Source organism: Peromyscus eremicus, chromosome 15, assembly GCF_949786415.1.
Source record: "Peromyscus eremicus chromosome 15, PerEre_H2_v1, whole genome shotgun sequence".
NCBI lineage: Eukaryota > Metazoa > Chordata > Mammalia > Rodentia > Cricetidae > Peromyscus > Peromyscus eremicus.
In genome coordinates, this window is record NC_081431.1 from 4628972 (window position 1) to 4651960 (window position 22989).

General features: G+C 46.0%; 1 protein-coding gene across 3 annotated transcripts in view; it reads left to right on the forward strand.

Annotated features, from left to right (window-relative positions):
* The window catches only part of Rps6kc1 (ribosomal protein S6 kinase C1), a 154268-nt gene that overhangs the window by 64446 nt on the left and 66833 nt on the right, over positions 1 to 22989 (forward strand). For 2 of the 3 annotated variants that reach the window (XR_009383102.1, XM_059280093.1), the window contains exons 7-8: positions 10332 to 10447; positions 18664 to 18756. Coding sequence is in view for 2 of the 3 variants with exons in the window: in XM_059280093.1 (XP_059136076.1) it covers positions 10332 to 10447; positions 18664 to 18756 (209 nt within the window). In the remaining variant the exon portion in view is untranslated. The remainder of the gene's footprint in view (positions 1 to 10331; positions 10448 to 18663; positions 18757 to 22989) is intronic. The other variant, XM_059280094.1, reaches the window with a different exon arrangement.

Here is a 22989-nt window from a genome sequence, read left to right on the forward strand (position 1 = left end):
GCTTAAAAAAGAGTTATAATTACAGTTGACGAAGCATGGACACCATAAAAAATGCATTAGTGTGGCTTGACACATTAATTACCTGTTTTTGCAGATGTTTTTATGTATTGTTGTGTGAACAGTTTACAAAATAATTACAGGAAAGTCATATGGAAAATAAACTAAGTGGGTGGCTTCCCATCTAAATATTTTCATTCATGTGAATCTGTGTGCGGCACAGCTGTTGTGCCGCACCAGTGAGGGACAGAGAACTCCCCAGGGTTGAGCAGGCGACCTCTGTCATCAGCTCAGCACGTTTCTGTATCTTTAGCAATACAGTTTACAAACGTTCACTTCAGCGGATGGGTTAATCTGTGTGATTACTAAAGAAATCCTTGATTCAGATTGGAAGAAATGTAAATATCCAGGAGTAATGTAAGTCAATCAAGTAAAAAATCAGTGCAAAGCCCCAAGTGGAAAACTGCTGTTGTTTTCCCACTGACAGGCTATGAGGCTCTTTGAGAACGTTTTAAACATTGGTCTGTGATTCCTTGCATTAAGAGCTGTGATCCCTAACTTGCAGCTTGTTATGTATTCATCGTTAAATGTCACTGTGTGTCAGTCTCCCCGTTGTTGTTGAAAGTGTGAACCTGCCTTTTCTGAGCAGCTAGCGCGCTGCAGTGATTGGTCTCAGAAGTGCGTGTCCTTTGACAATTGCCAGGGCACAGGGCATGCCTTCTGTGCTTTTACAGACCATTAAGACAGGTGTCTTGTACAACAGAGGCTGTCAAGGAGGACAAATAGTTGGTAGACTTCATCTACTTACTCGTGGTTTATAATTACTTAGAGTGCCCATGTTTTTTGATGATATTGTTTTGACAGTTTCAAACAGAATTATGTCAAAATGTCATTTCTCTTTTTAGTGTAATCCTGCTGCTTAGGGACTGTGTTCTTCTAGGTCCCTTGGGTGCATTTTAGCTACTTAGACGAAAACACAGTGATTATACCAGTCCCACGCTGCACATCTTATGCATTTGTTGTTTTTGGGAGAAAGGCATGCAGGTCTAGGGAGGGACAGCAGAGGCACCTCTAGCTGTCTAGGTACAGTCCCTCCTCTCCTGCTCTAGTTTGAAAATAAGTGGGAAATTGGAGAGAATCACAGTTAGCAGTTATAAACGTGTGCCTAAAGTCTCGCGTCACTTGCCTGGGACACAAGCATCCTTGTCTAGCTTCCTTTTATCTAGATTGTGTACTGGCCTGACCACTAGTCCCTTCGAGCTTGTCTTGATTGTAGATGGACTGTTTCTGGTATTGCAGAGGCTTTATGGACTTAGTTCTCCTGGAGACTTTGGATGTCCACTGGTGTCTTGAGCTTAGTCCTGTGGATAAGGGGAAACCTCTATGTTGTTTGTCAGACCTTGTCATGCTGGCACAGTCGTTCGTTCCCGTATTCAGTTAGCGAAGTTTTATTGAAGGGTCGTCTGTCTGTGATACTCTGTGACAGTACTGAGGTGACAGAGTTGCTGGAACCTAGCTAGCGTAGTGACCAGGCCTCGTTCCTGAGGAGTGGGAGGGCCAGGAATAAATGGAAGAGAGAGATTTTCACTCTGGCTGCTTCCTTCATAAAGAGACCACTGATAGGAAGACTCCCGTGTCCTACAGTTGGCTGGAGCAGTCTAGTCCAGGGGTGCCCCTCAGCCTGAGCTGCAGTGGGAGAGGTGTGGCTTCGTGTTGAAGTGGCTCACAGAAGATGGACTTCTGTGCTCTGGTTCTGATGGACACCACATCAGTTTGGTTCAAAAAAGGGATGTGTTAGAGCTGGCAAGGTGGCTAAACTCAACAAGGCATTTCCCACAAGCCTGATGACTTGAATCCAATACCTGTGACCCACATGATGGAAGGAGAGACTTAACTTCTGCAAGTTGACCTCTGACTTCCACTTCTGTACCATGGTACACAGAATAAATAAATGTGATTAAATTTTTTTCATTTTTAAAGAAGGGGTGTGTTAACAGAGCCTGTGAAGCTTCTAGGATAGCAAATAATAAAGAAGGGGTGTGTTAACAGAGCCTGTGAAGCTTCTAGGATAGCAAATAATAAAGAAGGGGTGTGTTAACAGAGCCTGTGAAGCTTCCAGGATAGCAAATAATAAAGAAGGGATGTGTTAACAGAGCCTGTGAAGCTTCTAGGATAGCAAATAACAAAGTACTTAGAGCCAGTTTTCCTTTTACTTGATTTCAAAGGAAAAGAATGAAATTAATATATCAAAAAAATAGTTGCCAGTGGTGGTGGTGCATGCCTTTAATCATAGCACTTGGGAGGCAGAGGCATGCAGATCTCTGAGTTTGAGGCCAGCCTGGTCTACAGAGTAGTTCCAAGACAGCCAGGGCTACACTGAGAAACCCTGTCCTGAAAAAAAAAAAAAAAAAAAAAAAAGGAAGGAAGAAAGAGGAAAAAAAAAAAAAAAACACCCAGCTGTTGTGTTTGGAGATAGCTCAGTTGCTAAGAGCATTTGCTGCTCTTCCAGAGGATCCAGGTTCAGTTCCCAGGACTCCATGGTAGCTTACAACTAACTCTCTGTAACTCCAGGTCTAGGGAATCTGATGTCCTCTTCTGGCTTCTGCTGGCATTGCATTCACGTTATGCACACACATTATATGCAGGCAAAACACTCATACACATAACATGAAAATAAACCTTAAGAAGAAAAGAAAACTGTGGTGATATATTGTGCACCCCAATAAACTTGTCTGAGGATCATAGGACAGAGCCAGGCACTAGATTAGACACAGAGGCCATGCAGTGGTGACACACACCTTTAATCTTATCACTTGGGAGGCAGAGATCCGTGTGGATCTCAGTGAGTTCAAGGCCACACTGGGCTACATGAGATTGATCCAGTATAGGAGAGAAACAGAGCCAGGTGTGGTGGCACACACCTTTAATCCCAACACTTGAGATCTCATGCCTTTGCTTGGGAAGCACATATGCCTTTAATCCTAGGAAGTGATATGGCAGAGTAGAGAAAGGTATATAAGGCGTGAAGAACAGGAACTCATTGTCTTTAGGCTGAGGACTTCATAGAGGTAAGAACTAGTGGCTGCTGTTCTGCTTCTCTGATCTTTTAGCGTTCACCCTGATATCTGGCTGTTGTTTTAAAAATATAAGCGGTGCTGTTACCGGATGAAAAGGTCTTGAAACATGACAAAACCCAATATCAGAGCTTTATTAGGAGGAAGGGGTGGGTACAGAAGAAAGCGTGGCCAGGCCTGGGGGAGAGAGAGTGGGGGGAGGAGAGAGAAGAGATGGGAAGAGTCTGTGTCCGGCTTTTTAAGGATCCCCCTGCACTTCCACAGGTGGGCTTATGGAGCTATGCCACACATGCGCTGATTGCGTGACTGCTGTGGATATCACTCTTTATAAATAAAACACTGATTGGTCAGTAGCCAGACAGGAAGTATAGGCGGGACTAACAGAGAGGTGAATTGAAGGAACAGGAAGACGGAGGGGGAGACTGCCTGGAGCCGCTGCCAGGACAAGGAAGATGTAAGGTACCAGTAAGCCACGAGCCACGTGGCAAAGTATAGATTAATAGAAATGGGCTAAATATAAGAGTAAGAGCTAGACAATGATAGGCCTGAGCTAATGGCCAAACAGTTTAAATAATATAAGAGTTGGTGTGTTTGTTTTATAAGTGGGCTATGGGACTGCCGGGGCTTGGTGGGATCCGGAGAGAAAACTCTCCAGCTACATGTGACCGTGTATTTGTGCATTCATTCAGTGGACTGATGACGCAAGACGTAAGACCCCTTCCTTAGCTACTGCACATGTGCAGTCATGCAGCTGGAGGAGTGGCAGAATCCTAACACTGGCCCTGGGTTTTTATAATAAGACCATTTAAGCTTCGAGCTGCAGAAACAGTTGTTGGGGTTGGTTCTTCCGTGGGTTGCCACTTCTATTAGGATGACAAAAGAAGGAGCAGAGGGCTTTCTGGAAGTTAGGGATCGTCCCATATTTACTAGACAGTCAGATCATTATTTATATGATTTTTATCCTAACTTTTCTTGTATTTTAGCCCATATTATAAAGCACAACAATCTTTTTGCATTTTAGTTGATGAGTTAATTAATTCTGTATGTGGGGGTGAGTGGGTGCTCTGGTGGAGGTCAGAGAGCGCCTTGCTGGAGTTGGTTCTCTCTTTCCACCCTGGGGTCTCAGGGGTCAACTCAGGTCATCAGACTTGGTGGCAAGTTGTCTTACCAGCTGGCCTCCTACCTTTTAAGTTGTCACTCTTTGTTTTGTTTTGTTTTCTGTCAAAGTCACCTGTTAGCTGCCTGTCTTACTTGGTCTGTCTCTGTCTCTCTTCTTGTACTGTAGATGTCAAACTCCTAATTCTCCTGCCTCAGCCTCCTGATTGCTAGGACCAGAGGCATGTGCCACATGCTTGGCAAATTAGTTCATTTTAATGTTTCTCCCAATCCTTTAAAAAGCCCCATTTGACTTGAGAACATAAGAACATTAGAAATTTAGGAGTTGTTAGAGTTTCTTATCAGAGGTGGGGATATAGCTCAGTGGTGGAGCCTTGTGTAACACGTTTGTGACACACTAATGATCCTTTTCAGTGCTGGGGCCTTGTGTAGCATTTGTGTGACACACTCAAGGTCCTGCTCAGTGCTGGGGTCTTGTGTAGCATGTGTGTGACACACTCAAGGTTCTGCTCAGTGCTGGGGCCTTGTGTAGCATGTGTGTGACACATTCAAGGTTCTGCTCAGTGCTGGGGCCTTTTGTAGTTTGTGTGTGACACACTCAAGGTCTTAATCTTAGCACTGAAACACATTTGTAGAGCAGACCCAGCAGAAGAGCCAGCTGTTAGTGAGGTGTGTGCAGTGGCGTGGCGCATGCGGTCATGTTGGCCTTCAGAAGGAAGATCCCAGCACTCAGGAGCTGAGACATGAGGCCAGGCTGGCTTACACAGCAAGACTGACTCTGTTTTACAAACCAAACCACCAAAACAAGAGCTGGCTGTGGTGGTGCACACTTGTAGTGCCAGTGCTTGGGAGGAAGATCAGGGGCCATCGTGGTCTTTGATGGTCTTTGAGATCATATTCCAAAACCAAACCAATAAAAAGACATAACCCAGTTGGCCTCTTGAACACCCACCCACCCTGTTTCTTGAGTGTAGGAATTTTTTTTTTATATAATTCAATTTTATTTTACATATCAGCCATGGATTCCCCTTCCCTTACCCCTCTGCTCTCCCTCCAGCCCACCCCCATTCCCATCTCCTCCAGGGCAAGGACTCCTCTGGGGATTCAGCTCAGCCTGGTAGATTCAGTTGAGGCAGGTCCAGTCCCCTCCTCCCTTCACCCAGGCTGAGCAAAGTGTCCCAGCATAGGCCCCAGGTTCCAAACAGCCAGCTCATGCACTAAGGACAGGTCCTGGTCCCACTGCCTGGGGGCCTCCCAAACAGTTCAAGCTAATCAAATGTCTCACTTATCCCGAGGGCCTGATTCAGTTGGGGGCTCCTCAGCTATTGGTTCATAGTTCATGTGTTTCCTCTAGTTTGGCTATTTGTCCCTGTGCTTTTTCCAATCATGGTCTCAACAATTCTTGCTCATACAAGTGCTCGCCTTATATTTAAGGCAACTTTTATAGCACGGTTCGTACATCGGTTCGTGTTGAGTGCTGGAATTAAAGGTGTGCGCTACCACACATGGCCAGTAATGATGTTTTGAAAGAAAGAAATGAAAGTCTTTTGATTATTCCCTTTTAAAATTGCAAAATAAAGAAAAGATACAGAGTGGAAAGAAATAGTTGAGTCTTGGAGTGGCTCTGCAGGTGGCGGTAGCGCAGGACCTGCTGGTGCTGCCTTTCAGCACCCACAGGAGCCTGGGAAACCAGTGACTGTCATGGCAAACATCAGGGGAGGCCATGAGCGTTGCTGGGACTTTTGCTTTAACTGTTCTTGGTGACCTTTTCACTTCTGGGGTTACCTCACAGCTGGTTTTCAGAACAACATGGTAGGGAGTTGACTCAGTACAATACAAAGCAGATTCCCCAACTGACCGGCTCTTGTTACACTGAGTGCTGATGGCTTCACCTCCTGCAAGACATGCAGATGCATAAATCATCCCTCTCTCAAGGCTGCCTTTTGTTTTCAGAACACTTAACACAGGGCAGAAATGGTAGGCTATACCTGAGAAGAACAAAGCATCATTAAATATAGTCAATCATCACTTAAAAACTGTAGCCACCAAGGCCATCTCAAACAGGAGCATTCTTTTATGTGACCCAGTTGCAAAACAAAAACAAAAACAAAAGAAAAAGTGAAGAAAAAGCAACAAATAAAACTCACTGCAGTACATAGATCAGCCTGACGTCCTTGCCAAAGTGATATAGCCCAGGGAAGCTTGAGGCCTCTGTGTGGGCCCTGTTGGGGCAGAGGAGGGGAGCTCAACTGTAGGGTATGCTCAGGATTGTCTAGTGTGGGGATCGAGTTCTGTGCATGTGGTGAAAATCTGGCTAAAACACCCCTGCAGGCTCTGGAAACTGCTGGTGAGGCACACACTACAGACACCTGTCTACTGAGAAGGCCTAGCCGTCCAGTTCTGCGTCCAGCGGCGAGGGTGGATGAAGGAGAGTGTCGAGGACGAGCTGCTTGTGATGCAGGTTCTAAAACTGGGTTTTATTCCCTGCCTGACTTAGAACATGCCCTTTGCTCTTTGGTAGATAAGTGAGAAAAGACTCCTTGATTTCCAAGTAAATTCTGGGGTAACCAAATGTATGAAAGATGTTTTCTCTCCTGCAAGGAACCATTTTTCTTATATTGATATGGTTATGACATTTTTTCTTTCCAGAGTTACATCAAAATGTAGATTTTCTTTCTTTCCTTTTTTTTTGTTGACTAATGTAGCTTTTGAACTAGGTTGTTTCATATTCCTCCGGTGTCCTTTCACAGGAGGATGTAGCTGTGTGCTCCGTGCTCCCTGCATTTGTCTGTTACCTGGGCGTCCTCGGACTCCACCCTCTGCTCCTGTGCACCCTCTCATGGTGTTTCTCTCCTTCTTTGTTGACCACTTACTGTGCTTGTCCATGCCTTGTTTTTTCTTCTTCTTCTTGTTCTCCTCAAACTGGACAATCAGTTTCAAGGTCTCTTCCTTTCCCTCCTGTGCCACATACTATAGAGGGACAACTTGGCTCAGAGTTTCAGAGGTTATAGTCAAGGTCAGCTGGACCCATTGCTTTGTGCCTGAGGCTGGAAGGAAGATGACTCGGGAGCACTGGAGGAGCTGCTCACCTCACATCAGCTAGAGCAGAAAGAGCAGAGAGGGACCTGGGACAGGAAGAGCCCCAAGAACACCAGTGACCTGCTTTCTTCACTTAGCTCCTATTTCTGAAAGTTTCTGTCACCCCGAGCAGTGCAGTCACATGATGACTGTGGGTCTGGACACTGGTGAGGTCAGAGCTTCAGGAGGAGCGAGCCATCCCTCAGTGGCTGCACCCAGGAGTGAGCCATCCCTCAGTGGCTGCACCCAGCAGCTGTGGCCAAGCTCCAGCACTTCGGCCTTTGGAACACACCTCACCCCCAAATTGGAGCAGGATTGGCTTAGGTGTAGAATCTGACATTACCTCTGTAACTGAGAAAAACGTTTCTCATCCTGGGGAGCTTTTGTTTTTAGTTATAAAGGAGAAGAAATAACTTGTAAGTAGAGTGTGGTTCAGTGATGGGCCCAGTGATCATGGCTTCTTGCATAATTTTGTATTCCTATAGTTTAGCATACAGAGAACGTGTCTTATGTAAAACATCAGAGTTGATGTCCAGAGAAATGCAATTTTCAGTTTTTCCTTTTATATTTACCTCCACTTTTATGCAACACTAGAACTTTTTGACAGGACAGTGATTGCATTGTTATGGTCCCCCAGAAGCCCTCTAAATTCAACAGGCTGTTTATATGACTGTGAGAGGGGTTTTGTTAACTGGCTTATGCCATCAGAGTCTGAGTAGACACAATGGCTGGCTTCAGGCTGGAGAGCCTGGGAAACCAGCAGCTGCTCAGTAAGCTGGATGCTTGGGACAAGAGGGGCCAGTGACTTTGCCTGGAAGCTCCTGAGCAAGTTGCTGGGAGTACATCTTGAGGCAGGAGGATCTAGAGGCTGGTGTTCATGGGCAGGTAAGTGAGAACGCCCCTGCTTAGGAAGGACAGAGCTGTGCAAGCAAGCTCCCTTCTGCTTTCAATTCCCTACCCCCTAAGCCTATTCAGGGTGGCTCTTCCCACCTCAGCTCCCTGCCCCACATGTCAGTCATTTCTGGAAACACCTTCACAGACATCCAGAAATCTGCTTATCAGTTTTCTGGGTATTTAAAAAGTCAACCCAGTCAGTTTGACAGCTAGGGTTAACCATCAGTCTTGGATAGTGGGAGTCCTTCTTCTTTGAATGCCAAAGCCCAGTGAAAATTCTTGCTCCATCTGAGCCATTATTTTTTACTCAGTTAAGATCTGTCTGAAGCCACGTTGTGAACCACTGATGACTTGGAGCTGTGCTGGAGAGCTGCAGCTTTGTCTTTGTGTTCTGGTCCAGCCCACAGGCATTGGGTGGCAGCTGTCTGCAGGGGCTGGTCTTCATCTGTGGCTGCTGTCTGTCAGTCACCGTGGCCTTTGAAGGGGCCGAGTGGAGGAATCACAGGGTCTGTTTGTGGAAGGCACGTCTGAAGCCCTCCCGGCATTTCTCCCATGCTTGTAGTTTCCATGGAGTTGGCCCACCATCAGCAGCAGGGGTCCGTCCCTCTCAGCACTGGCTTCCAGTCCTTGTTTCTCTGTTACTATGGAGACTGCCTAGAAGGGGGCAGAAAAGCCAAAAGTTTAAAAAAAAAAAAAAAACCTAGTGATTCAATAACAAAATGTGATTGGAACTGTATATAGCTGTGTATTCCATAACTCAGTGTGAATTTCAAGTGAGTGTGTGAGACAAGCTTAATACTGTGAATAGAGCCAAGTTTGTAGCTTAACAAATGGGGTGGAGCCCAGGTGGACCAAAATGCCAAACAGAGGTTTAAGCTAGAGCTTGCTGAATATTATTAGCTAGAATGTGAAGAGCAAGTGGGTGGTGGTCATTACAGTCCCAAACTGTGAACCCAGCCACGGCCTTGGACACAGAACTGGAGAGCAGCATCATTAGTGTGCGATACCATCTCTAAAGCATGCGACAGTTATTATGTGATTTTTTTTTTAAAATTTTGGTGTATATGGGATGTGCATGGTGTGGTATGGTGTGGTGGTGGTGGTGGTGGTGGTGGTGGTGGTGTGTGTGCACCTGGTGCTCAAGGAACATTTTAGAAGAGGGGGCACAAAGATTCAGCCGGAGGACTAGGAATTCTACCGTGAGATAATGTCTTTGTATACGATGGGGAGCGGCACCTCTGAAATCTCACAATGTGGTCACCTAACAAGACCTGCACAGTGACAGCACCAGTTGCCATTCCAGAGTGGATGAGGGAAGTCCCCACCCTAGATGACTGCTGAGAGAGAGGGAGAGTCAGTCTTCCCCAGGGCAGCCCCTAGTGTGGTTATCTATTCCTAAATAGTCAGCACTAAACACACACACACACACACACACACACACACACACACACACACACAAAGCCACACATGGTCTTTGGGGGACTGTTAGGTCTCACTTATCCATCTTTGATTGAAATGGTGCTTCTTAGTCCCACACATCATCCCACTCTGGAGAGGAAGGAGCCCAACACTCAAAAAAAAGCTCTCTTGAAGTCTTGGGAATCTGGAGGTTGTTTTTAGGAAACAGACCCAGATCTATTAAATGACCTAACCCTATAGTGTCAAGATCTCAGGCATGTTCCTGCTTTCCTGTGTAAGATGAGTGACAGCTGGTTGCTAATGAAACAACCATGAAGTTTACACAACTCAGCGAGTGTAATTTTAATTTGGAATTACCTGAAGTGGTTTTATTCTCAGATTGGATGTTGGTGCATCCTGCAGTCTGTCAGTCCATGTCACTGCTCACTGCACAGGCATTATGTTTGCTCCTAGTTTTGAGTCAGAAATTCATTACTGCCTGAGCTGGGCTCACCCCACCCTCAGCACTTTACAGGTTCATATGTCCCTGCCTCTCCTAACAGGCTGAGTTTCAGTGCACACTCAGATGGCAGCCTGTCAGCTTTGGGCAAATGAGGCCCTTGAGGGGTCAGGTTGGAATGATTTCCAAGTTTGACTGCACAGTTACAGATGTGAAGAAGCAGTAGACTGGGTAAAAAGAAATACATTGCTGTATGGGTCAGACAAATGCCTGTTTCCCTCTCACAAGGCCAGACATCTGCTTTGTCCTCTCAGGAGAGTCGAGCCCCACGCGCCGGGAGGCTGTGAAGAGAAGGACGGCGGAATACCTCATGCGTGCAGAGAGCATCTCCAGCCTCAGGGCCACGCCTCAGCTAGACTCTGGACTGCAGGTATGCTGGGGGCCTTCTTTTTATGTTCTTTAGCATGCCCTCCCTCCCTCCCTCCTTCCCTCCCTCCCTCCCTCCCTCCCTCCCTCCCTCCCTCCCTCCCTTCCCCCTTTCCCCCTCCCCCCTCCCTCCCTCCCTTCCTTTCTTGCTTTCAGCTTTATTTATAACTAGAATATTTGAGAATTTTGGTCTTCAGAATTTTTCTGTAATTTTCTTTCTTTTTTGGGGGGAGGGGGTGGGTGGTTTCAAAACAGGGTTTCTCTGTGTGTTTTGGAGCCTGTCCTGGATCTCACTCTGTAGACCAGGCTGGCCTCGAACTCACAGAGATCCGCCTGGCTCTGCCTCCCAAGTGGTGGGATTAAAGGCGTGCGCCACCACCGCCCGGCTGTAATTTTCTTAAGTTGTTGTCAGAAGGGAAGCCACAAGAGTGGAGTAAGAGGGCCTGCTTCTCCCCACTCAGCCTCCCACACCTTGTCTCTGCCCTGGGTGGATAAGGACAAGAGTTTAAGGAAGGAAGATTGATTCTGGCTCATGGTGTGAGCAGCTTTCTAGGTGGTCATGGTGGGGAGGTGTGGAGGCAGGAGCAGCTCAGAGCTTGCTCATTTCTAAGTGGAGCCGGAAGCAGAGGGGTGAGTGTGGCCTCTGTGGTCTTGCTTCTTTTCCGCTTTTTATTCTGTTCTGGACCTGAGCCCATGGTGTGGTGCTGCCCACTTCAGGGAGGGCCTTCCCTCCTCAGTTAATCTTCTCTGGGAACATCCTACAGACATGCCCAGCAGTGTGTCTCCTGGGTGATTCCATGTGAGACTGACAGTGCCGATAAAAACCTAATTTCACCATCTGTAAGATGCCATGGCTTATCATCCACGGCCCTGCCCTTGAGCTTTGGAAGCCATGGTTCCTGTGCATCCCTGGCTTCTGAGGCCACAGTTCTTGTGAACGCCTGTGCATCTTTATCAGTCATTGTGAAACTGTTCTGGGGAAAATCCTATAAGGATTTGCTGGAGACCGCCTGTAGCTGCTGAGGCACAATGATGTAGGGATGTTGTAAGCTATTTGGGACTACCTCAACCCTGTTTGCATGGCATAAGTTTTAGAAACAGTCTTGTTTATTGCTTTGATGTCAGGTCTACTTAGGTTTGGCCAGTTTCTGGAAGTAGCTTTTTTTGTTTTAAATTCTTACTAAGGCTTTCTGAAAATGGGATAAAGTGTTTAGTTTATTTCCTTAATTGATCCAAGAGGCAGGTAGTCTCGGTATATTGTGTGACTTGAAGCCATGAAAGAGACAACAAAATTCTTTAAAAGTTGCAATTTTTAGTGTGTTAGTGTGTGTGTGTGTGTACACACACGTGTGTGCACCCATAGAGTGGGAATAAGTTTTCCCGGTGTTGGTCCTAGGGATTAGGTTCAGGTTGTAGGCTTGGTGACAAGGTGCTTTCCCACTGAGCTATCCCACTGGCTGTGCACATGGTTTGGCAGAGACACTTCCTAGTGTCTATTTCTGAATCTGGAAAATGAGGGTGAGCATGCTCCTTTGCTGGGCAGTTACTATGACTGTTGATAATTATGAGCGCAGAGCTTCTGTCCCCCACAGAGCAAGTGTCTTCCTTCTCCATTTTGCTCTGGAAACACTGTTGAAAACATCAGATGACATACGTGCTATACTGAATCCATCCTGTATGGCTGTAGTGTCTTAAGAATGCCCCCAGTATCATTTGAAATGGTACCTATGCTGCCTCCCGCCCTTCCTTTGCATCCCTGGTCAGCATCCTACCGGCTTTCCATGGAGTCACAATTTCTTTTTGTAAGATTTACTTTATTAGCCCATACTGCCTGTAGTGGTTTATGACATTCGGAACAAGCATATGACATACTTGGAGTCATAGCAAATAAACACAAGGCCTCTTTGGAGCTCGTGATTGGAGATTCAGCCACTCTGTAGATGAGTCAGAACCTCACTTGAAGCATGACTTGTAGTGACACTAAGCTGAGGTCTAAAGAGGAAAGCTGATTCGATGAGGCTGCTCATTCACTAAATGTCCTTTAAGACTGGATATGTAGCATCCCTGCAGACACAGAGCACGACACAGTTGCTCCTCTTGCAAACCTTACAGCATGACTGAACACAGCTCTGTAGCTCAGGAGAGCAAGCTTAGAGAGACCGTGCAGAGCTGACAGTAGTGGAGAATTGTTCCGAAGGCTAAAGGGGGTGACCACTGGTTCTGAGCTGACAGGGAATTGGTGTTTGTTTCTGGAAGAAGGCAGCTGGAGGAGAGTAGACATGGTGTCTTTCTTATAGCAAATATTTGTTTTCCATTTTCCGTTTGTGTTTGTCTGTGAGGCCTGTCTCTACACTGCTCAAGAGCAGGCTTGGTTGTTTTCTTGAGATTAGCTTGGTGAACCATTGTCTCTTTCCTTGAACTGTCTTGGAGTCTGAATTTCAGTCAACACGATGAGGATAGGTGTGAGTGACTCGGCCCTTTTTCTTAGATGCTGTGCAAAGCAGACGTGACTTCTCTGGTGAATCCCCACGCAAACATCTCTCTGTAGCTGTTTCGGTAGCCAGAGGAATCCTTTGGGGGCTTGCACAGCGCTGCTCTGCATCCCCCTCTGGGGCAGTGGCTCCCTCTGCCCCTTTGCTTTATTGAACTTTGGAGCTTTGGAACCTCTTAGGTGGTAAATGTAGAAAACCTAAATTTCCCATTATTTGTAATCATATCCTTTGCAAACAAATGCTGGAAAAGAAGCCAGTAGGAACTTTCCCAGCTCTGCTTCCTTCATCATACTTGAACGGCTCCAGGACAATTGGAGAGGTAGGTTTATAATAGAGGTAGAATCTTGACTGTGGGAGACAGGCTGCTTTTATTTTTATTTTTCCAAATTGTGAGAGATTTAAAATAGCATTTTTGTCTAAGAAAATTTAAAATCAACTAAATTTAGAAAAGGGACAATAAGTTATCTAAATAGAGGACATAAAACATGTAAATACCATTTTATCCTGCAGTTACTTGGGGTGAGTGAATGTCACCATGTACAGTGTTCTGAGGTCCTGCAGATTCTGAGCACGTGTGACACCGGCATTGATGCGGCACGTCTGTGTTTGCCGATGCTGTTGGCTGACGCACCAGGTGTCATTGGAAGATGTTGACACTGAGTGAGAGAGGTGGCAGTAGGCTTGGGACTCAGCAACAAGTGGCTAAATGCCAGGTGTACCAGCCACCTAAGGGAGAGTGGTCGAGCTAGCCATTCGCTCAGGAAATATTTGTAAAGCGAGAACTCTGTAGAAGAGCTTGTGTTCAGGGACTCCATGTGCTGGATATTGAAGTTCTGAGTTTGGATATTTATTTATTGATCGATTGGATATTTATTTCTTTATTGAGGCAGGGTCTTGCTGCATCACCCCCGCTGGTTTCCTGCCCTCCCTGCTGTAGGGATTATAAGTACTCACCGCTGTCCTCAGCCAGAGTCTGGATTCTTGATACGTTTCTTTCCTTTTGTTTGTTACTTCTTTTCCCCAACACCAATGACTGCTGCTCAGGTGTTCTGAGTGGGGCTGGTGAACCAGCATCAGCAGCCCCTTCAGGGAGCTGTGGGAAGTACAGAGTCCTGGGTGCCCTCCTGCATCTGATGTTTCACTTTGATGGGTCCTCAAACGATGTGCATAAACACTGTGGTGTGAGGAATGCTCGCCTACAGGTGGGTGGAGGTTGCACAGTGAGAACACCGAATAGAAGACTGTGGGTAGGTCAACCGACAACTTAGCGCCACGGAGAACTCTAAGGAGCAGCCAGGCGGTCTTCACTTAGCCTTTTAGAGAACAGAAATGGCAACCAGGTTTGAACTGTGTGCTGACTACAGGTACCAGGTACCAGCTAGGGAGAGCACTCAGGGCGCTAGGTGTCCCAGCTGCCTAGGCTGTGGCCAGTCGAGCAGCGTGATCTTGCCATCTCTGTTGGGTCATCAGTCCTTGGCCGGCCTCTCTTGTCTGTGTTTAGTCCTGGTGTAGATGGCCTAACCATTCTTTCTTGGTCCCTAGAGTGGCCCTTGCATATAAGAGAAGCACTGGGGAGTCACCCTGCACCTCCGACACAGTGTGCTGCTGTGGCCGCTGTTGGTAATAGAGGTTATTATTTCATTCATTGTGGGACAGGGCCACCTTTGTGGCAATCCTCCTGCATCAGCATCCTGAGTGGTACAATTACAGGCCTGCACTCCCTCCCCTGGGTACAATTACAGGTTATTCTTCTCTTTTGTTACTAGCTTTTGCCATCATAGATAGCTTGGCTGTGTTGCTTCCCAGTTTCCTCTGTTAGAGAGAGGAAAGAACCTGAGGTGTGGATTTGGTCTCTGCAGCCTCTTTCTAGTTTTAAAATTCTGTAGATTTATGTTTCCCTTTGCTGTCTGAAGACAGGAACAGATCTGTGGAGTTATACATAATTTAAATGCTACCACATAGAAGAAATAAAAAGATTTTAAAGAATAATATGTTTATATTTTGAGTATATCGTTTGTCTGTACAATATATTTTGATAATGTTCATTCCTCACTTCTCCCAGATCCACTCCCCACTTTCCTTCCCACTCCCTTCCAATTTTGTGTCCTCCTTTATGACCCACCAAGTCCAAGTGTACTGCCCATGTACTCATGGGCATGGGCAGTAATAGGGCATGGGAGACCTACCAGGGGCCACACCCTCAAAGAAAACTGGCTCTCGCTCCCACAGAAGCCAGCCATACAAGGTTTTTGAGTGATACCTTATTTGGTAATTCTTGTGTGCTCTGTCTCTGGCCCTAAGCTTGCAAAGAGGTTTAAAGAGTAAGGACAAGTTTTGTGTCTATTGCCTTTGCTGTTCCCATCAGCACCCTGCTCTGTCTTACAACTTCTCTCACACACAGAACACCTGCTCTCCCCACTAGGAAGAGGACTGTGCACATGTTTCTTCTTGGTGTTCCAGTGCTGTGGAAACTGATGCTAAGTATGGACTTTTGTTTTCCTGTCCTCCACTTGGAATTCTTCCCTCACTCAAGCAGACCCTCCATGCCTCTTACTGATTTGTAGTGTCTTCATTAGGTTTTTAATTGCTGGAAAAGGATGGAAGGGTTTATTTTGGCTCATGGTTCCGGAGGTTTTAGTCTGTGGTCACTTGGCTCTGTTGTTGCCGGCCTATGGCAAAGCCTTGTCATGATCAAGGGTCTGTGGTAGACATAGGTGTGGGAGGCAAGTCTCCAGTGACCTGCCTTTCTCCACTTAGGTCCACTTCCTAGATCCCATTAACACAGCACCCTTTTAAAGCTACAAGCCCATAAGTGGATTCATTTATGACGTCAGAGCCCTCAAGACCCAGTCACCTCCCAGAGGACTCACTTCTGAATACTGCTGAGCTGGGACTGAGCCATCAACATAAGGGCATTGAGTGGCACCCACAGTCTAAACCCTACCTAGCACTGTTATTCTGTTACCATGCATGGAGTGGTGCAGTAGAGATTTCTGTGGTTCTTGCTTTGCTGTTATAATACGTGAAGTCAACTGCGCTCTTTGGAAACTGAGAGATCAGTGAACAGTGACTGAGAAGTGTGAACAGAAGAGAGGGCGCCATGTTGGGCCTTTGGTGTATTAAACGTGAAATGTAATGGGTAAGATACCACTTTCCCTGATAATCTCTTCTGCTGAAATTACAAATAGGTCTTCCTTTCTCTTGGTAATGCAGCAGGGTGTGTGTGTGTGTGTGTGTGTGTGTGTGTGTGTGTGTGTGTGTGTGTGTGTATCTGTGTGCTGTATAGTAGAATTGCCAGCAGCAGGGCAGGGGGCTGAGGTCTGTCTAGGATCCCACTGTCTCTCTTTGGATGGAAGCAATTCACCTTTCCGCTTCCCTTTATGTAGAGTAAAATGGGTATTATTAGAGCAACTTTTCCTGTGAGCACCACATTCTGAGTGGGGATGGGAGATAAAGCTGAAGTAATACAATATAAACCATGTAGAAGAGACTCTTCACAATAGTTCCCACGTGTAACACTAATATCATGATATACATTTGTATGCATAAACACCCTCTTTAGATTTTAAGCTTTTAAAGAGGCATCTAGTTTCTGACATCTGCTCTAGTTCCTAATGAAATGGGATATCAAAAACATTTGTTGAGACAGCTAAGAACTCCAAATCATAGGATTTAAAAAAGGTTATTATTATCTAGTACAATTGAGATACTTTCTCGAGTTAAAGTATCTCTAGAACAAAAGCCGGGGCTAAGGATGGCTCTGTTGGTAAAGCATGAGGACTTTGGATCCCAACAGCATGGCATTGCATGCTAGCACAGGAGAGGTGAGGACAAGGCGTCAGGATCCACGGAGCTTGCTGACCAGCCAGTGTAGCCATTCAGTGAGCTCCAGGTTCAGTGAGAGAATCCGCCTCCAACTGTAAGATAGTGACTGAAGAAGGCATCCAATGTTGACCTCTGACCTCCACATGCATGTACATACACATGTACGTACACACATACACACACACACACACACACACACACACACACACACACACACACACGCGCGCGCGCACACACACGTAGCCTTAGCCAGATGTAGTACACACCTGTAATCCCAGCATGTGGGAGGTAGAGGCATGAAGATCCAGAGTTTGAGATCAGCTTTGGTTACAAAGCAAACTCAGGGCCAGCCTGGGCTACATGAGCCCCTGTCTACAAAATCCAAACCACACCAGACACCTCCTCCCATATTCCAGCATCAGCATTCCAGATGATCTGGATTCAGCCTTTGCTCTACAGCCAGAGATAAGGAGACAAGCTGAAGGCTGACAGAATGGCTTCTCTAGACAGTCTCATTATAACCGGCACCACATCCCCCAGACAGCCTTCTTGCTAGCTCCCCTCTGCTTCCTCCATCTCTTCCTTTCTGTTGGCCAACCATCATCTCAGCTGCTGCTGCAGGCCCCCCCCCCCAAAAAAAAAAGGGTGACCAGGGTGCAGTTCTTCTTAGGAGCTCTGTCTGGCCATGGTGGTCTGCAGAGGGACATAAACGTCCCGAGTGGCGTCTCAGTCATTCCCTCATCATGCTTGAGTATTTGCTGTCCCTTCTCTGTTCTTTTTTTTTTTTTTTTAAAGATTTATTTATTTATTATGTATACAATGTTCTGTATCCCTGCAGGCCAGAAGAGGGCACCAGATCTCATTACAGGTGGTTGTGAGCCACCATGTGGTTACTGGGAATTGAACTCAGGACCTCTGGAAGAGCAGTCAGTGCTCTTAACCTCTGAGCCATCTCTCCAGCCCTCCTTCTCTGTTCTTATGTAGTTTGTTGATAAGGCCTTTGTCCTGTGTGACAAGGCTTTATGTCCCCTGATGTCCTTCGAAGTGTCACTGTTGTACTGTGAGGAATAATTACAGAAGTACTTTCTGGACGTAAGTGCCAGCTGGAGATGCTCTGAGTTACCGCCAGGGAAACGCTACCTGGAGTTTGGAAGTTAATACTGTTCTAACTGTGCCACTCCAGCCTCCCTCCCTCATGTCCATTATCTTGTTTGTAGCTAATAGACTGTTTTCCACATCACAGATGTTCAGATATTTGAAGAAAAGTTCTTTCTTTCATAAACCACCCCAACCTTTGTTCTAATAATTACTGGGTATATTGATTAGACATTTTTTTTTTCACTGTTGTTTGGTGATTTCTGGCTGAACTTGAATGTGCTGATTCTTCTTAAAACACGTGGTCCGTATTTAAGGATCTAAGTGCTTACTTTGTTCTGTAAGGAAACACTAGAGGACTATGGTTTCAAGGTAAGAGAATGCCTTATGCCCTTCTGTTCCAAGTGAATCTGTTAATTATTATTTTTTTTTTCTTTGTTTCCCTCTGCTGAATTATTTTGGGTCTGCTGGGGTAAACACAAGGTTGTCGCTGACTCTGGCCCACTTACTTGATTGTTAGACATTTTCATGATAGCTCTGAACCAGGATCAGCTCATTAATTTTTCTTTTTAAAAACCTGTTTTCAGTGCTATGACTTATTTACTTGTGCTTTTGTCTTGCTTTTCCTTTTAGATTTTTATTTTGATTTTTTTATTTTGCATTACAGACAACAGTAGCTTCCTCCTTTCATCTTCCCTTCTCTGATTTATGATAAATTTAGTTTCTTTGGCCTGACGTTTGCTGCAGTAGGCAGTCTTCCTTCAAGTACCTCCCTGATTGATGTGTAATCTTTGATATCTTCCATTAGCCTCCAGGATCACTAAGTTCAAGGCCCCCTTGGAACCTAAGGAGCCCTGCCGAGGAGCTGAAGGCCTTCAGAGTCCTTGGGGTGATTGACAAGGTAATTCTTCAGTGTCTCTTCAAGAGTTCAGTCATAAATGGACTGCATGCTGGCATTCTGTCTTTGAAGCTTTGGATCTTAAGGATATGAAACAAAAGAGGAAATGACTCAAGTGCATCCGCACTTTCAAATAACAGAGCAGCGGGGGAAGCTTTTACCTCAGCCGTTCTCTTAAGGTCATGCAGAATACACTGTGCGGAGGAGAAGGGGTGTGTTTGTGGGCGTTCAGTTGAGTGCGGGCTTTAATTGTCCAGAGTGTGGCTGTAGGATGATGCACTTGGTGAACGTGCAGCTGTGAAGCATTGGTCAGTACAGTCATTTTAGTGGTCGGGAAGAAAGATGGAATTCCTGGTAGCTATCATTTATGAGCACCTACTGTGTGCCCACCCCACATTTATATGAAGTGGTTTATGGAATCCCTCTTACAACCCCATTATCTGCATCTTGATGGGAAAGTGATACAAAAACATAGAGTAACTTGCCTGGAAGTCCCAGGGCCCACTTGGAGGACTACTGATTGAAAACCTTGAACTTAGTTGACTCCAAAAAACTGCTTTCTCAGAACATTGAGCCCCTTCTACACCAAACACACACACACACACACACACACACACACACACACACACACACAGGCACACATGCATACACACAAAGTTTGGTAACAGGTCAGTCATGCCAAATGTTTATCAACACTGAGCCTGTCAATTTGCATGCCTTGGAAATACTAGGTTGTTCTGCCATTCTAACATTAAAGAAAATGCCACTTAATGTTGACATAAATGAGTCTTTGACCTTGTGACCACTTGGCATTGTTCCCAAACACCTTGGTGTTGTTCATTTTGGTTCATCAAATGCCGCTTGTCTTGGGAAGCGTTCTTAGGAGTCCATGCTGCACTTGAACAATCTGCAGCGCAGCTTGAGAGGCTTGGGCAAGTGCTCACCGTTCCAAAAAGAGCATCGGGTCGGAACTTTGATGATCGTTGTCTCAGGTAAACCAGGACAACTGAGTTTAAGCTTAAAGAAGTCTGCAGTAGGACTTCTGTGTTGTTTCAGAGTCTGCGATGGTCTGTGACTGTTTCTGTAGCCTTTGCATTACGGAGAACGTTCTGTTTGAGAGTAGAGCAGATTCAGGTCCCGTGATTTGGGGGCAGACGTGCCATCTGCACGTGCTGTCTCAGCACCTCTTGGACTTGTGTCTTATGACTCTGTGACTGGTCATTGTTGTGCTGTGAGCCTCAAGTCACACTCAGTTCTGGTGACAGCTGGGAGTCCCACAGATGAAAACAGGCAGACGCTAGCAGTGGAGGAACCTTGCTTCTTCAGCTGAGGCACTGTCCATTGCTGTCTGTCTCCATTAGCCAGTGTCATTCAGATGCCATTTTCTAAGTGGCAAGAAGGAGCTCAGTGTCTGGGAATCAGTCAGCTTTGCAGGTAGTCTTAGCTTATAACATCATCTCTGCTTGTAAAATATGAGCAGGCAGATTTTAAAATTTGGATTCTTCAAGGTTGTGGGGCGTTTACCCAACCACCCCCACAGTTCCCCAGAGTTTTCTTGAGTGCGAGCAGCAGGAAATATTAGATAGGATTTATCGCGGAGAATATTGTGGAGGTAAACAGATAGAAAATAAAGGATAGCCTCGAGAGGGCCTGGAACCTATTCCAACGGGCCCTGACTGTCTCTGCCCCAGGGTTTTTATAGAGACACCAAGGGGTGGAGCAAAAGACCTCCTCCCCCAGCACAGCCAAGTGCAGACCATCTCAGACACCTGCACTTAGGCCCGTGGTCCTAATCACCCTGTATGCGGACCTGCTGGGTAAAGCCACGAGGAACCCGAGAATGGGCTCCCACACAAGGTGAATTCCTTTCTGTTGTACTAAGGCATACCTTAAACTCGGGTTTTAGAAACTTGGGGTTTGGGAAAGAGGTGTTGAATAAATTCAGGTCTAGAAAACACACACAGGGTACGACAGCGCTAATCTGGGACAGCAGTTTCTTTGATTCTAGTGTTTTCTCTGATTCTAGATGTTAGTGTTTGCTATTTGTGAATTATCTTGAGTTGTTTATTAACTTAGCAAGTTCAGTTTTATATTGAACTTCATTAGGAAATAAATTTCCTGAACCTCTATTTAGAAAGCAGCAAATGAAATGGTATTTGATTAGTGTCTACACTGCGGACTTCATGAGAACAGTGTTGTGCTGTTTTATCTCTCACTATGTTCTTTGTGCCTAGAATTATGCCTGGCACACCTTGGGCCCTCAGTGCACTTGTTGAATGAGTGAATCAAAAAGAATTTAAAATATGTCGTAGAGTGACACCTACTGGTACAACGTGAGACTGCCCCTAGAACCATTCTCCACTGAGTGTCTGCCCAGGGGAGGGGACAGTCTTGCTGTGGCTGTTGTTGGCTTAGTGTTCTGACAGTGGGAAGTGATCATCTGTTCTTGGTTGGGATTGTAGGATCCTTTATGCCACAAGGAACTGAAGCACCAGGCCTCTTAGAGCATAGATAAACAGGCACCCATTCCGTTGCAGAGATGACCAGGCTGGTGAAGGCCTTCAGAGTTCTATTTTAGGAAGACCGGATGGAGAAAGCAGACATTTTCACCTATCAAATCATGTGCAGACTTCAGGTATTTGAGGGCTGGAGCTCTGTCATGCTTGTTAAACCTAGAGGGCAAGAGGAGTGTTGACTATGCTGGAAATCTGGGGTATTGGGGCCTCACTGTGGGGGGGCAGTAAGGAGTGGAGCTGCTTGTTCTCCTTCTTCTCCCCTCCTCTCAGGAGGCGGCTAGAACCAGAGAAGCTCCAGCTTCAGAGAGCAAGAGAGAATTGGATGCATGGTTAGAAATACCCGTTTTCTTTTCTTTCTTAACTTTTCTCTTCCCTCCCTCCCTCCCTCCCTCCCGCCCTCCCTCCTTCCCTTCCTCCATTCCTCCTTCCCTTCCTTCTTCCTCCTCCTCCTCCTCTTCTTCTCCTTTTTTTTTTTTTTTTTTTTTCCGAGACAGGGTTTCTCTGTGTAGCCCTGGCTGTCCTTGATCTCACTCTGTAGACCAGGCTGGCCTCAAACCAGGCAGCCTGCCTCTGCCTTCTGAGTGCTAGGATTAAATGTGTGCACCACCAGTGCCCAGCTAGAAATACCTTTCAAGGATTAGTGTCTTAACCAGAGATGGGTTAGATCTGAGACCTTATGAGCTTCTTGTCAGTAGAGGTGTCCAGGGAATGGTGGGAGTGTCAGTGGGTGGATGCTGTGGAGGGACCCAAGCATTTGGTGGGTTTTGTTCTAGATAACTTTGATCTTCTGCTTCCAGTCTTGTTTGTGGATATTTTCCTTGTGTGGTGGCAGAAGGAAGCGAGAGCAGAACTGGTGGGTGCCGAGGGTGGGCTCCTTCCTCCCTCAGAAGCCCATTGCCTGTGCAGGCGCCGAGCTTTGTGCTGTAAGCATGTGGAGCATGAATGCATGCTGTGTATGTTCCAATGCACAAGTGCTGACATCCAGTTCGTTGGAGACCTGGCTTGGTTGTTGGGTGGTTAGAGAGCGAAAGCTGAGAGTGTTTCTGAAGAAGCTCACTGTTACACAGCTCACTTTCAGGGTCATAGCCTCATCAGCAGTTAAGAAGCTTTGTCAAATTCCTGACCTCGCAGCTGTATTGATGCTGCTGCATAGGTTCTCCTCATGGACAGCTAGGTGAAGAGTAAACAGGACACTTTGAAATATGTTGCAACTTCCTGTGAGTTAAAAACAAATTCAAAACCAATAAAAGCTAGAACCAATGGAATTGAAAACAAGAGATCAACAGGGAAATTAACCATACTAAAGGCCGGTTCTCTGACCATCAATGAGGTCACTAAGCCTTTAGAGAGGATAACTAAGGAAGAAAGAACTCTGTAGGAGAAACCTGAGAGGGGACATCACTCTGTCTTGTACAGTGAACAGCTCGGATGTGATGAATTTAATCACTGTACGATTTCCCACTACCTCCCTAAGAGACAAAGCCTGCTAACTCACAGAGAAGGAACAGACCGTCTGGGGAAGTGCATATCTATCTACTAAGGAAATTGATTCAATACTTACTAACCACCCAGATAGCAAGCGCTAGGCCCAAATGGAGTTGAATTCAGTCCAATATTTACAGAATACATTATGCCAGCCCTCTCTAATGTCTTCCACATATATAAAAGGAACTAGTGGTTACAGATTGGGAAGGAAGGTTTCTGTGTTTACCTGGGTGTG